We start from the raw sequence: 16,163 nt of genomic DNA, 5'->3' as shown, positions 1-16,163 counted from the left end.
CCCCTTAAATAATTCAATTTTCAATTTTAGTTTCTAATTTTTTTTTAAAAAAATGATCCTTATAATATTTTCCGTTCATTCTTTTAAAGTCTCTTCTTTTAATGTTCGTTAACAGAAATTGAAGTGATACGCAAAGTGAATTTTTTTTAATAACTAAACATACACACAACAATGATAGTGTCACAAATATACTGATGTAACCGGCCACTCAGTTTAAAATCACTCCATTTTTTTTAATAAAAAATTCGATAGATCAACTCCATTTAAACTCTAAAAAACACCTTACAAAATTTGGAAAAAGAATCAATGTTATATTTTAGAAGGTGTATTTGTAATTAGATAATTTAGCTTACTTATATTATAATAAATTGAAATGCTTTAACACTAGTAATAGAATTAGATAGAAATATTTGGGAGAATTTAATTAACTTTACCTTATTTAGATGGCTAACGAGTTATCACCAATATTAAAATAAGTAAAATAATAAATATAACGTGTTTGTCGTTCGAAGTATTCCATGTTGGATATTGTACACAACGTCAACTCCAGACAGCGTACGCTTCTTCCTCTTTCCACACATCCTCTCAAATTTTCTTCTTCATCTCAATTTCTTAGGTAAATTTCTCATCTTTTACCTCAATTTTCTTCATTTCAATTTCCCATTTTTTCTACCATTTCGATCTAATCATAGTCAAACACAATTATCCTCCTCCTTCAACCACTTCAATTTTTCCACCTTTGTATGATTTATTTTCCGTCAATTACATGATTCTTGCTTGATTCTTCCAATTTGATGATCTATTCCATCACCCTTTTGTATTGAGTATCGAAATTTCAGTTTTTTATTACTGCATTTTATCATCATTGAGAATAGTGTTTGATGGATAATAGTAACTATGGTTCATCTTCCCCATATCGGTATCCAAACCCTTATATGTATCCCCCTAATCCGAACCCTAACCCTAACCCTAACCATAACCCTAATCATCATCCACCATATCCACCTCAAGGTTCAGTTCCTGATCCATTTGCACATGCTAATCCACCATATCCACCTCAAGGTCCAGTTCCTGATCCATATGCACATGCTCATGCTCATGCTCATGCTCCTCCTTATCCATATCCTTATGTTTCTTCACATTCCTTAAATTATTCATATCCTAGACCACCATCATTATCATCATCACCATCATTCAATTCTACTACCCCATATGAGTATCCATACCCTCCTCCTCATCATCCTCCTCATCATCAATTAGGACCCTCACCCTCAGCTCCACCCTCTTATCCTTCTTATCCCTACAATGTTTCTCCAGGGACTCATAATCCTCCTCAACCTTCCCATTCGCATCATGCTAGCTTATTACAACATGGATCATCCTCTCATCATTATTATTATCCACACAATGCTCCTCATGAAGAACGTCCTGATGTACATTCGCGTCATAATAGCTTCTCTGGTCCTTATTGGCATGACACATCAAGCTCAACAGCACTTGGTGGTGGTGGTGGTAGTGGAGTTTCGCAGGGTAGTGGTGGTGATAATCCGAAAGCTTCTAGTTATCCACGTTTGGAAGATCTAGTGAACAATGTTAAGTTGTCTGATAACCAACCGACTGCTCCTGCATCGCCTCCTGCTCCTGCTGCGCAACCTTTTATGCATTCAGTTTCGGTACCGAAGATTCCACAGAAGAAGGAGGATTTTTATGGACATTCTAATAACTCCTTTTCGGGTTGGGGATCCTCATACCCGAACCGGGTGAACTCGGGTAGACTTTCGGATTTTTCTGGCTCGTTTAATGACTCAATGCATAGTCAGAGCTTGCAGGTTGTTCCAGTGCAGAATAAAGGGTCCTTGAAAGTTTTGCTTCTTCATGGAAATTTAGATATATGGGTTCATGAAGCCAAAAATCTTCCAAATATGGACATGTTCCACAAAACATTGGGGGATATGTTTGGTAGATTACCTGGTAGTGTGAGCAATAAAATTGAAGGAACGATGAGTAAGAAGATTACAAGTGATCCTTATGTTTCAATTTCAGTTTCAAATGCTGTGATTGGAAGGACTTTTGTCATTAGCAACAGTGAAAATCCTGTTTGGACTCAACATTTCTATGTTCCTGTCGCGCATAATGCTGCTGAAGTGCACTTTGTTGTTAAAGATAGTGATGTTGTGGGTTCCCAACTCATTGGTATTGTGGCGATTCCAGTGGAACAAATATACTCAGGGGAACAAGTTGAAGGAACTTACCCTATTCTGAATAATAATGGGAAGCCTTGTAAGCAAGGTGCTGTACTGAGCCTATCCATTCAGTACATCCCAATGGAGCAACTGAGCTTTTATCATCAAGGAGTTGGAGCAGGGCCTGAATATATAGGTGTTCCTGCTACTTATTTTCCTTTGAGGAAAGGTGGAAATGTTACTCTATATCAAGATGCTCATGTTCCAGATGGTAGCCTCCCTAATGTGTTGCTTGATAGTGGCATGTTTTATGTGCATGGAAAGTGTTGGCATGACATATTTGATGCCATAAGTCAAGCTCGCCGCTTGGTTTATATTACAGGATGGTCGGTGTGGCATAAAGTTAGGTTGGTAAGAGAGGCAGGTTATGCATCAAATTATACATTGGGTGATCTTCTGAGGACAAAGTCACAGGAAGGAGTAAGAGTGCTTCTCCTTATTTGGGATGATCCTACATCAAGAAGTATTTTGGGTTATAAAACAGTAAGTAATACAATACTTGTTCCTAGTACGACCACTATGGTTTACTTTATTTTGTGTAAGATCTATATGATTGAGTGCTTCTTTTAGCTTTTTATTAACATAAGTATACTATGTATGCTTTTCCCTTTTAGTTCTAATTATGTGATACTCTTTGGCTATACATTAAGGATGGTGTCATGGCAACTCATGATGAGGAAACTAGACGATTTTTCAAGCACTCATCAGTGAGTGTGCTGCTTTGTCCTCGCAGTGCTGGAAAACGCCATAGCTGGGTCAAGCAAAAGGTTAGATTTCATAGCCACTTTACTGATTGATCAGTGTTGTCAAGTACCAGCTATATTGGTGCTATACTACTATAGCGTAGCGGAATTTGGACATACCATTATTGTTCCGTGATACGCTATTTAGTACAAAATGTTTTCAAATAGCACCTATAGTGGTGTTATAGATCTTTTGCATAGCGGAATTTTAACAATCCGCAATTGACTACATTGATTGAATTATATATATATTATTATTTATGCTCATTTGTCAACAAATTTTGCTGAAACATTGGTTTTTATTGTTATTCTGTCATTCTTTAAAAGTAAAACCTTGCATTATTGGGATTTAGACCTGTAAATTGTTATTTTTAGTTAGCAATTAAAATGTTCATCTAGTATTTTTAGTATCATTACTGTGAAAATAATGATATGCTATTACATACTACTACAGTTTTGTTTCAGAGTTTTACATTGAATTTGTATGTCTTCTTGTCAGGAAGTTGGAACTATATATACGCATCATCAAAAAACTGTAATTGTGGATGGTGATGCTGGGAATAACAGAAGAAAAATTGTAGCATTTGTTGGCGGACTTGATTTATGTGATGGCCGATATGATACTCATCACCATCCTCTCTTTAAGACATTAGAAACAATACATAAGGATGACTATCACAACCCAACTTACACGGTAATCTATGATTTCAGACTCCACTTTGTAGCGTGATAAAGACTAATTACGGTTATCCATCAATCATCTGATAAACATGAGATTAATGGAAGAGCTTGTGAAAAAATAGAAACAAAATGAATGAATCTAAGTTTTAGTAGCTCTTGAGGAAGTCAAAGCATAATTAATACTATACTTATTGCATTCTTATGTGGGGAAGATCAAAGATTTTTGTGAGCATACGCTGTTTTGTGAGTTAGTCGAACACTTTGAACTATAAAAAAGTAGCACTGCTGTTGATATTTTAACCTTATTATTAAAAAAAAAACTATTGTACAACCAAATGCAATTCATCATGGTTATATCTGTATCTGGGAACCAATAAGCAGAAGTTTATAAATATAATTGTTAAGACAAGAAGTCCAATTATTTCTGTTGATACGACTTATTTCATGACAGGGTAACACGGGTGGTTGTCCAAGGGAGCCATGGCATGATTTGCATTCTAAAATTGATGGTCCGGCAGCTTATGATGTCTTAACTAACTTTGAGGAGCGCTGGTTAAAAGCTTCAAAACCGCAAGGGATAAAGAAGTTGAAAATTTCATATGATGACGCTTTGCTTAGACTGGAAAGAATTCCAGATGTTATTGGCATTAACGACACTCCTAGTGGTGACGATGATCCTGAATCATGGCATGTTCAGGTAATTACCTATTTCATAAATATAGATGTTTTGATTTCTAGAAGTAATTGTTTTTTACTTTATTTTCTAGAAGTAACTATTTCATCTTTTTTTCTTGAAAATGAAATTATTGAGTCTATTTACTATGGAATACAGATATTTCGTTCAATTGATTCAAATTCAGTTAAGGGATTTCCAAAAGACCCAAGAGAGGCAACTGGCAAGGTAAACAAAAGCTTTTTGTTTCAGTTTTTATTTTTCATGTTTAATTTCAATTCATCAAGCATCAATCAACTTGTGTATATGGAAGGTAAATTATTATTTCATATTTACAGAACCTTGTATGTGGGAAGAATGCGCTGATTGACATGAGCATACATACAGCATACGTGAAGGCTATTCGAGCTGCACAGCATTACATTTATATTGAGAATCAATATTTCATAGGGTCTTCTTACAATTGGAGTCAACATAAAGACCTTGGTATGGTATTCCTCTTTTTGCATACAAAAGCTGCTTATATTTTCACTAATCGCATCTGGTGCTATACTAACATTTTGTAAAAAATTGAGTTTTGATATGGATAAATAATCCAACGCAAGAATCCAGTATCGTTAATTTATGCTTAATTTTTTTTGGCAGGTGCTAATAATTTAATTCCGATGGAAATTGCTCTAAAGATTGCGGAAAAGATTAGAGCAAATGAGAGGTTTGCAGTTTATATAGTTATTCCAATGTGGCCAGAAGGTGTTCCAACAGGTGCTGCCACGCAAAGGATTCTATTCTGGCAGGTATGGGTCAAGTTGAAATCCGAATATGAATGTCAAAAACGTAGCAAGGATTATGCATATCTTAACCTGGAATTATTTTAAATTTTTTTGCAGAATAAAACAATGCAAATGATGTATGAAACAATTTACAAGGCTTTAGTTGAGGCTGGGCTTGAAGCAGCATTCTCTCCACAAGACTATTTGAACTTTTTCTGTCTTGGTAATCGAGAGGCCATAAATATGTACGAAAAGATCAATGTATCAGGAAATCCTCCCCCAGCAAATAGTCCACAAGTATGTGACTAACACCTTAGCAAATATTCTTTACACTATGAAATCATGATTTTGTTTTGACAGTTTCTCAATCCGCCCCATATATGCCTATATATGGATAAATACAGACGCGTGCTTCCGTAAATACCCCACATTTTAGGGGGGCGGATTGGTAAACTGTCTTTTGTTTTTCAAGACATACAATCATCACTAGTGAGTGAAGTGTCAGGAAAATAGGTTTGATGACTCTCTCATTATTATTTCTGGTATATATAGAGATTACAGGGTTATACAAGTAATTACACTAATTAATTACATTTAATGAGAACAAATCAATTTCTGATTTGTTTCCCTTATTCTAGGAACAAACCCTATGAATAAACTAATTCCTATTCACATTGATTTGTTTCCCTTATTCTAGGAACAAACTCTTAATCTATGAATAAACTAATTCCTATTCACATCCCCCCTCAAATTGATGATGGTGGTCAATGAGCATCAATTTGCTAACAAGAAACTGATGACGTGGACGCGGAACGACCTTGGTAAGAATATCTGCAACCTGCAACTGAGTACTGACATGAGGAAGTGATATTAGTCTGTCATCATATGCGTCACGGATCGAATGACAATCAACTTCGATATGTTTGGTGCGTTAATGAAAAACAGGATTCGCAACGATTTGGATGACACTTGTATTGTCCGCATAAAATGAAGTTGGCTCTGTTTGAGGAAATCCAAGTTCAGCCAAAAGACCACGAAGCCAAATTATTTCAGAACAGGCAGCAGACATGGCACGATACTCAGATTCAGTAGAAGATTTAGAGACTCTCGCTTGTTTCTTACTTTTCCATGATATCAATGAAGAGCCAAGAAACATGCACCAACCAGTGACAGATCGCCGAGTATCAGGACATCCTGCCCAATCGGCATCACTATAAGCACTCAGTTTAGGAGCAATTCCAGTGGGAAAGAATAAACCACGATGAGAGCTTCCCTTCAGGTAGCGAATTATGCGACGAACTGCTGCCAAGTGAAGATGACGAGGAGAGTGCATGAATTGACTTACTTGTTGAACAGCAAAAGATATGTCAGGGCTAGATATGTCAGGGCGAGTAATAGTCAGGTAATTAAGGCTACCCACGAGTTGACGATACAATAAGGGATCAGGCAAGAGATCACCATCATCACGATGATATTTAACATTAACCTCAAGAGGAATATCCACTGGATTAGCCGATTGTAGACCAGCCATAGAAATTAAATCTGTGGCATACTTGTGTTGATGGAGGAATATGCCCTTGGATGTAGAATGAACCTCAAGACCAAGAAAGTAATGCAAATTACCAAGATCTTTCATATGAAACGATGCTTGTAACTGTTGTTTAAGGCTTTGAATCGAAGCATGATCAGAACCAGTAATAATCATATCATCAACATACAGAAGAAGTAGGACAATTCCAGTAGAAGTTCTATGAATAAATAGAGAAGAATCATATTGACTATGAGTAAAGGAGAACCCAAGTAGAGTTGAGCGGAATTTTTCATACCATGCTCTAGGCGCTTGTTTCAAACCATATAAGGAGTGTTTGAGCTTGCACACACCCTTAGATGACAAGAATAAACCTTGAGGAGGAGTCATATAAATATCTTCCGTCAGGTCACCATGAAGAAAAGCATTTTTCACATCCATTTGATGAAGAGACCACCCGTTGGAAGCAGCTATGGAGAGTATTGTACGAACATATGTCATTTTGGCAACCGGTGCAAATGTCTCATCATAATCAATTCCATATTCCTGCTTATTTCCTAAGGCAACCAATCGAGCCTTGAAACGATTGAGAGATCCATCAGAATTCAGTTTCACAGAATACACCCATTTGCAACCTATGGGTTTGATATCAGGGGGACAAGAGACAATATCCCATGTAAAATTCTCTTGAAGAGCCTGAAGTTCCTCATTCATTGCATTTATCCAGCGCACGTCTTTAACAACCTGTGCATAACAAGTAGGAATAGATATGCTAGACAGTGAGGCGGTCAGAGAAGTATGTGAGAAATCATACCTGTCTGGTGAATATCTATCTGGTGCTTTAGATATTCGACTAGAACGTCGTTGTTTGACCGGTTCAGGATCAGGTGGCGGATCTGTGTCGGGAGGGGCAGTGGGAACCTGTTTTCTGCATTGTCTGACATATGTGATTCCTGGTTTGTAACGTTCTATAGATCGAGGCATAACAGAAAAATTAGGAAGAATAGCAATTTCATTTGTGACAGGAGAAAGAGAATGAAACATAAATTGATTATCAAAAAATGTAACATTCCTAGAAACTCGAAAGCGGTGATTAAACACATCATAACACACAAAACCCTTATGAGAGTTGCTATACCCCATAAATGCACATTGAATAGACTGTGCTCCAAGCTTATTTCGTTCAAACTGAGGTAAGTGAACAAAACACACACATCCAAAAGTATGTAAATAACTATAATCAGGCTGAGTTTTAAAAAGACGAAAGAAAGGAGAATCAAAATCAATAACCGTAGAAGGAAGACGATTGATCAAGAATACAGCTGTGGAAAGAGCCTCTACCCAAAATCGGGATGGCACAGAAGCTTGAAGAAGTAAAGTGCGCGTTACATCAAGCAAATGACGATTCTTTCGCTCTGCCATCCCGTTTTGTTGGGGGGTATTGGGACAAGATCGTTGAGATAAGATCCCTTTTTGTTGAAGGTACTCCTGAAACTCATGAGACATATACTCACCTCCAGAGTCAGATCGAAAAATTTTCACACTTGCTTGAAATTGAGTTTCAACATATGTCAAAAACTTCTGAAACATAGAAAACACTTCAGACTTAGATCGAAGAAAATATATCCAAGTAAAACGACTGTAGTCATCAATAAATGTGACAATATTTATAGAGAGCATGAGATGCTGCAGGAGACATTCCCCACACATCACTATGAATCATCTCAAAACAAGTGGAGGCACGATGAGCACCTGATGGAAAAGGAAGTGTTTTACTTTTAGTCAATTTGCAAACAGAACATGAAATAGAAGCAGTACAAACATGTTTAATTCCCAACAAACCAGTTTTAAATAAATGAGACAAAACAACAGAATTTGGATGACCCAATTTTCTATGCCAATCCTCATAAGAGTTCAAAACACTATTACTAGCAAAAGATAAATGACTAGAGTTAAACTGGAGCGGAAACAATCTTCCCACTTTAGGCCCCTTCGCGATCACCTTCCCCGACACCTGCTCTTGCACAAGACAACCAACACGAGAAAAATTAACATTATAATTGTTATCCACCAATTGACCAACTGACAATAAGTTGGAAGCAAGTCCGGGTGATACAAGCACGTCACGAAAGTTAGAGTTTATGTCACCAACATCAGTGATAGTGAGTTTATTACCATCAACAATTTGAATTTGCTGATTGCCATTATAAGAATGTAAATTGTGCAAGTATTCAGAGGAGCCCGTCATGTGATTGGATGCGCCAGAATCAAGAAACCACGGTTGAGAAACATTAGAAGACTTACCCTGAATTCCCAAGGCTGAAAGAGCAGAATGTACCATTTGTTGAATCATTTTAGGTTGTATAACACCGCCATTAGATGCACCAGTACTGAGAGGACCAACTGTAGAGTTGGTAGTCGCATGGAATGCTTGGGCTGGACGTTGTGCTGGTCGGGGAGGACGCGTGGGACAGCCAGAGATGATATGACCCTGTTGTTTGCAATAGTTGCAAAACTTCTTACTGCAACTGCGAGCAATATGTCCAAATTGTTTGCAAGAAAAACATTGGACTTGTCGCATATCACGACCCTTTCCTCTGCTCTGAGCAGCATATGCAATTGCCACGGGTTCGGAACTGACAGCATCATGAGACATAGCTCCTTGAGTAATCAGACGTTGTTCTTCCCTGAGAAGTTCACCAACACAAGTATCCAAAGAAGGAACAGGATTCCTATTTAGCAAAGCACCTCTGACAACCTCAAATTCTGAACGAAGTTTCATGAGAAATTGATCTCGCCCACTAGTGTTGTAAACTTCTTGAACAGTCGCGAGGGAGGTCTTGGGAACCTTAGCGTGTATAATAGCGGAGTGTTCTGTCCAGAGATTTAGAAAACCAGAATAGTATTCTTGAATAGACAAGTCACCTTGTTTATAGTTGGCTATGTCTAGCTCTAACTGAAACCGTTTTGCCGAATTGTCCGGGTTATAAATGCGCTTCAAATAATTCCACATTTCTTGAGCAGTTGAAAAAGAGCGCAAATTATTGATGATATGAGGATCAATACTGTTGAGAATCCAAGTGATGATTTGAGCATCTTTAGTTTCCCACACATCTAAAGCAGTTTTCTCCGTCGGTGCCTTAGAAACATCATTTAAGTGACTCCATAATCCCTTTCCTCTAACATACATCTTAAATTGAAATTCCCATGCCGAATAATTTTTGCCGGTAAAACGGACACAAAAATTATCTCTTTCTTTTTCGGAAGCCATCTAAGTTAGTATGCAACAAGATTCAACCTCACTAATTGATAAATTATTATAATAATAATTCTTATTATAATAATTATTATGATTATAATAATAATCCAGCAACAGTAAACAAACCAAATACTCCACGAACAGTGCAACAAGAAGATAACCAAGATAATCCATGAACCGAACAATCAACAATCCACAAACAAAGCAAATGCGATTTTGAAGAAACGGCAGAATCAAAAGATAATCACGATCAAGAATCTCAAACCAAGAACATCCAAGAACAAAAAAAAATCAAAATTGCAACCGAAAAAAAACCAAACACGACCGAGAATCACGATTTGGAAAAAGAATCGCAAAACAAACCGAAGCCCTAACCCTAGAATCACAATGAAATCTCCGCGAAACAAATTCCACGTTGATCGATCAGAGACCAATAAACGATGAACAACAAAACTCGATCAGAACCAGAAAATCACAGGTTTGATCGCGAGGCTGATACCATGTCAGTAAAATAGGTTTGATGCCTCTCTCATTATTATTTCTGGTATATATAGAGATTACAGGGTTATACAAGTAATTACACTAATTAATTACATTTAATGAGAACAAATCAATTTCTGATTTGTTTCCCTTATTCTAGGAAGAAACCCTACGAATAAACTAATTCCTATTCACACTGATTTGTTTCCCTTATTCTAGGAACAAACCCTTAATCTATGAATAAACTAATTCCTATTCACATCAAGTAGTAATTGTTTTGTATGGTGATGCTTTCTTTCCAGGCAAATAGTCGAAATAGCCGACGATTCATGATTTATGTTCATTCAAAAGGCATGATAGTTGATGATGAATATGTGATTGTGGGATCTGCGAACATTAACCAACGCTCTATGGAAGGAACAAGGGACAGCGAGATTGCAATGGGAGCATACCAACCTCATCATACCTGGGCGAGAAAATATTCCTATCCACTTGGACAAGTAAGAATACTTTTTTACATCACTGGCTACTAATATTTGCCTTCTTTACTAAACAACCAGTTTCATGTTTCCCTCGTGGCACTCAAGCAGAAAATATGAAGTTGCAAAACATAATTAGATATTTATTAGTCATGTGCAAACATCTGTTTGAATTTTCTATTAAATTTCAATGTCAACAAGTTAGGGGATATGTCACTACCATTTATGTTAATGATTTGGCCTTACAGTTTTCATTAATTTTTTTGTTAATGATTTGGGAACTATACTATGTAGATCCATGGATACAGGATGTCACTTTGGGCAGAACATACTGGAGCACTTGATGACTGTTTCTTGCAACCGGAGAGCCTTGAATGCGTACGAAAAGTTAGAGCAATTGGTGAAATGAACTGGAAACAATTTGCAACAAGTGAAGTATCAGAGATGAGAGGGCATCTTCTAAAATACCCTGTAGATGTTGATCGAAAGGGGAAAGTCAGATCACTTCCCGGTTATGAAGAGTTTCCTGATGTAGGAGGGAAAATTGTTGGATCGTTTCTTGCCATGAAGGAGAATCTTACCATTTGATAAATTGATGTAAATTACAAAATAGAGGATGAAATGCATGTAATTACAAACAGAATAAACAATTTTGAAAAGCTTGATAGTTACAGAAAACACATACAGTGTATAGCCCTACACCTTTACAGGTTATTCTTTCTCCTTTCTTGGGATTAACTCAAACAACCTAGATGTACACTTAATGTGGAATGATATTTGTCTTGTAGTTCTTGGTGCTACCAAAAACTTGGTAAGGTTATGTTCTGTTACAAGATTTTGGAGATTGTGTCATTTTAATTATTTTGCCTCTTCTCTCCGAAGTCGCATGATAAATTGTCGCACGAATAGACAGGAACATAAAATACTATCATGAAATCTAAAATTTTAAATCCTAATTGACTTTTGGAATAATTAAAATGTCCATGCATAAAAATCCTATTTAATTCCCAGCCAGACAAGGTCATATTATCAACCATTTACCTAGACACGATTTTACAGAGATTGAAGAAAGAGGAGTCGATATTAGTGGTGAACAAAATCAAAGAGTTTCTTGAGTAAAAAAAATAAGATCAAAGAGTTTCTTTAGCTAAAGCTGTATACTCAAATTTAGATGCATATGTTATTTGATGATCCGTTAAGTGCTCTTGATGCTCATATTACTCAAGTTTTCAGGAACTGTAGTATTAAGTAAGGGCTGCAAGAAAAAAACAGGGTTCTTGTCACCAACCAGCTTCATTTTCTCCCTCAGATGGATAAAATTCTTCTTCTTAGTGAAGGCATGATTTAGGAGTAAGGAATGTCCGAAGAGTTGTTGAAATGTGCTGTGAAAAGATTGCAATGCTAGATAAAATTATACGTGCTCCAATGGTATTCTTTCAGACGAATCCCATCTGAAAGACATAAGACACAGTGATATCAATGCTTTTGATTTGGTGAATATGTTTATGGGGCAAGTTTGGCAGATACTTTCAACAATGACGCTGACCTAAGGGAAGCTCTGGAAAGAGCACACCCTTGCTGTCGATGTTAGAACAGATGCTCTTATACAGAAAACTATCAGACAAGAATTTCATTCCTGCACAAGCTCATCATTGCACATAGAATGAATACAATTATCAACAGCAATCCGATTCTGTTGTTAGATGCTGGAAAGGTTCTTGAATACAGTTCACCTGAGGAACTCTAACAAAAAATGAAAAAGCTGCATTCTACAAAATGGTTCAAAGTACTGTAAATGTTGAATATTTATGTAGTTTAGTATTTGAAAAGACAGAACAATTCAAATAATTTAAACAAGAGTCGGAAAACCGGATGAGAGAGTTAGCATCTACAAATTGGGCTACTGCTACTCAGTTTGCAATAGCTTCTACACTTTGTTCTTTACATCATCACCTTTAAAGCCCAAATTTTAAAGACAATAAAAACATCCTTAATAGAACAAAGGATGCAGTAATTACACTACTTTTTCTCTTGTTTAAATATGGGTACTTTCCTTTTAACCAAAATGATTTTAAGAAAGATTATCCTTAATTTAATGAAAGTTATTTTGAATTTTAAAAATAAAAAACAAAAAAAAGTTAGAGTATTACTTCAAGAGACATTTACAAGCTTTGCACGCCGAGTATTTTGATCAACCTCGACTCGAAGACCAAGTGCAGAAATTTCGGGTATATCAGCAGATCCTTGCAGCTGCAATTCAGAAACTACCTTTTGATTCTCCTCATTGCCCTCCAACATATTCCTGACAGACCATATTCCCCATTCTCTCAGAAAAGGATTATCTTCATCGGTAACACATTGCTGCAATAGCAATAGAACTCCATTCCTATTCCGCAGTTCATCTTGTGCATGCTTCCTTCTATACACACAATTTCCGATAAGTGCAACTATGTCTCTCCTAAATCCTTTGTAAGGGCATGGTTTCGAGGAAGAGCTAGCACCATCTTGATTCTCAGATTGTTTGATTCCTTTTCTGATTATTGCTGGAGGTTCAAGGTCCCCAAGCACAATCAAAAGCAACTCCATGAGACCATTTGACAATAACACATCGACAACATCGTTTGCATCCTCTGCATTACCTCTTGCACTATCATGAGCACAGATGTCCCTCAATATAGTAAGCGAGTAGCCAAGAACATCCACTGCAGTAATGCCAGTCGGAAGACCGGACTTGCCTCTCACTGCATGCTCAAGAACCCCCTTAGATTTCTTGAATACTCCATAAACAAACAACGCAACATCCTTCGAAATAGTAAAATCTTCGATTCGCTCATTCAAAATTTCTGATAGAATTTGCAGAAGAAACACTTGTTCAGATGAAAACTGATCATCTATTGACTCGGTATCTTCACCCTCGTGAATATCCTTAAACCGTAATTTAGAAAACAATACAGGCAATTGAGATTCTTCAAGACAAATTCTTGAGAGAATCAACTTTATCCAATCCTCGCCAAAACTAGCTGGTTTCAATAGAAGAAGTAGAAGTCAGTGTTACAACTTAAAAACCACAAGACATAAATACGAACTCGTGACATGAATCATGGCAGCCTAGAAAATTATGGAAACAACTCGTAAGTCATGACAGCATAGCAATATATAAGCAGTTTGCAACAGCAACACCAATACTAACAAAGGAATTAGCCAAAACCCATCCGACTCAAAACCAGGCATTCAGAGAACCTGAAATCCTCCGAATTCACTAACACTAACTATCCCGAGCTTCCACCAATGGGCCGGACAAGGACAATTAGAGAGGAACCAACACCAAGACATGACTTTGAATTTTTTCATCATTTCTCAAATTATCACATATGTCAATGAATCAGTGGCGTGTCTATTGTCCGTGATTCATTTATAAGGAAAGCAAATAAACACATACATAAACAAAATCAAAGTTACAACATAAGACTGATCCTAAACAACAGCATAGATGAAACAAACATACAAGAGTACACAAGCAAAACATAAACTACAAACTAACCAGAAGAAGCAGTTTTCACTGATTCCACCACTACAGGCCAACCACTATCGCTACAAAGCTCTCCAAACCATTCTGGATTTCCATCACAACATGTATAAATCACCATACACAATGGATCAGAAACATCCTTAATTCCAAGTCTTGCAAGAGACACAAAACCAAGAGGAAACAACTCTTCCCAAACAGCCCTCTGATGCTTTTTCCCAGCCAAACAAACATTGGCCAAAACCTGCAAACCCCATCGAACCAACATATGATCAGAAACACCCTCTAACCTCAAAATCCTCGAAACAACAATAACAACCCCGTCAAACTCAAGAAACAAATTCTGATTCACAAGTTCACCAGCACACAGGTTTCTGAGAAGCTTGAAACACAAAGATAGAATATGGTGATCCAAAAAAGGGGTTTGTGAGTGAAGTATACTGAGAACTACAGGGAGAATTCTTTTGGAAGCGAGGTGGGAACGTCCAGATTCAGATTTAGCAGTTTGAATGAGAATATCTAAGGAGTTTTCTAAGGTGTTGGAGTTGGAAACATCAAAGAGTAACTTGAGGGCATCATCATCACCCATTGCAATATTGAAAAAAGGTGGAATTTTTAAATGTAAAATGGGGTTTTGTTGAAAAAGGGAAAACGCATAACAAAAAAAATATATATATGAAATTAGGAACAAAAATATGGTACAACATGCGACGTGTTTTGATTTGGTGGTGTTCTCTTATGTTTTATTTTAATAAGGTACGATAAAAATAAATAAATATGAATTAATAAGATCAAATAGTAGAAACTTAAGATAGCTGAGTTGGTACAAGGTACATTTTCAGCTTAAGCATTACGAAGGGTGTGGGTTCAAAACCTAATCTAAACATACATTATTTTTGTTGTTTTTTTGTTTTTTTCTTTATTTATATGTTATTTACTTTGCTTATGGATTTCGTTTCATAGCTTTAGCTAAAGAAATAAATTTAACTTGTTTGTGTTTTTTGAATAAAATTAATTTAAAATCTTAATAATAATAGTAATAATTAATTTTTACAGTTAAAAAAAAATAGACTTTGAAATTTTCAATTATTAAGAATAAATATTTACACTTTTTTATTTATATAATGAACATTTTAAGAATTTAAAATTACGTCATAATAATAATTTTATAAATATAAAAAACAAATATTTATGCCAATCGGATTATTGATTGCCATAAATATTAAATTTGTAAATTTTACACATTCAATCAATTAAACTATGTTATGCATTTTATCATTAAAATTTTCTTTTTTATCTTTCCTTTTATGTGATTTTTTACTTCACTAGCTCAAACCCCAACAAAACATTGTACTTACCAATTTTTTAAATAGTTAAGCAACCCATAGGTATGAAACATATTTTCTTCCTTATTATAATCTCTTGAAAAAAAGGAATCAATAACAAGAGTTATTAGCAGACACCTCGAATGAATTTGCTATTAAACAACAAAGTTGACACGCCTAGTGGGACACACAAACACTACCATTGAAAAAATTTAGTTTATCGGGCCAAGATTACATTTAGCGTATAAACATGCATTATGGTGAAAATCTTAGTAGTATGGATCAATCACCTTGATCATGATCAAAGAGGTCAGCCTCATAGAGATCTATTAACCTTCCACAAAAGTTAGAAATGCCAACATATTTGACTCCTCATAATGCTTCTTTATATATATTTGTTGATCCACCTAAAACACAAGTGGTAATGACAACTTTTAGACGACAAATAGACATGGG

At 36.1% G+C, this 16,163-nt stretch overlaps 2 protein-coding genes across 4 annotated transcripts; one reads left to right on the top strand and one right to left on the bottom strand.

Annotated features, from left to right (window-relative positions):
• The first annotated feature begins 506 nt into the window (after positions 1 to 506).
• Positions 507 to 11,694, top strand: LOC127127173 (phospholipase D gamma 1). The gene is made up of 10 exons (XM_051056304.1): positions 507 to 2,726; positions 2,894 to 3,010; positions 3,486 to 3,680; positions 4,119 to 4,364; positions 4,500 to 4,568; positions 4,679 to 4,826; positions 4,986 to 5,134; positions 5,228 to 5,407; positions 10,680 to 10,877; positions 11,151 to 11,694. The coding sequence occupies exons 1-10, from the start codon at positions 882 to 884 to the stop codon at positions 11,442 to 11,444; spliced, it is 3,441 nt and encodes a 1,146-aa protein (XP_050912261.1). The 5' UTR covers positions 507 to 881; the 3' UTR covers positions 11,445 to 11,694.
• A 188-nt stretch (positions 11,695 to 11,882) lies between these two features.
• Positions 11,883 to 15,073, bottom strand: LOC127127174 (uncharacterized). 3 transcript variants are annotated; one of them, XR_007805250.1, is made up of 4 exons: positions 14,398 to 15,073; positions 13,007 to 13,876; positions 12,403 to 12,492; positions 11,883 to 12,307 (listed from the first exon to the last, which is right to left on the bottom strand). XR_007805250.1 is itself a non-coding variant. In XM_051056306.1 (3 exons), exons 1-2 carry the CDS (start codon positions 14,969 to 14,971, stop codon positions 13,008 to 13,010), a joined length of 1,443 nt encoding a protein of 480 aa, XP_050912263.1. In that variant the 5' UTR covers positions 14,972 to 15,073; the 3' UTR covers positions 11,883 to 12,307; position 13,007. The 3 variants fall into 3 exon arrangements, 2 of the variants coding, with proteins under 2 accessions (XP_050912263.1, XP_050912262.1); XM_051056306.1 differs by lacking the exon at positions 12,403 to 12,492; XM_051056305.1 differs by lacking the exons at positions 11,883 to 12,307; positions 12,403 to 12,492 and having other exon boundaries at positions 12,637 to 13,876.
• Positions 15,074 to 16,163: the final 1,090 nt, after the last annotated feature.

The sequence above is a fragment of the Lathyrus oleraceus genome, chromosome 3 (genome assembly GCF_024323335.1).
Source record: "Lathyrus oleraceus cultivar Zhongwan6 chromosome 3, CAAS_Psat_ZW6_1.0, whole genome shotgun sequence".
Lineage (NCBI taxonomy): Eukaryota > Viridiplantae > Streptophyta > Magnoliopsida > Fabales > Fabaceae > Lathyrus > Lathyrus oleraceus.
The sequence above is the reverse complement of the archived record's forward strand: the minus strand, read 5'-3'. Positions and strand labels throughout refer to the sequence as shown.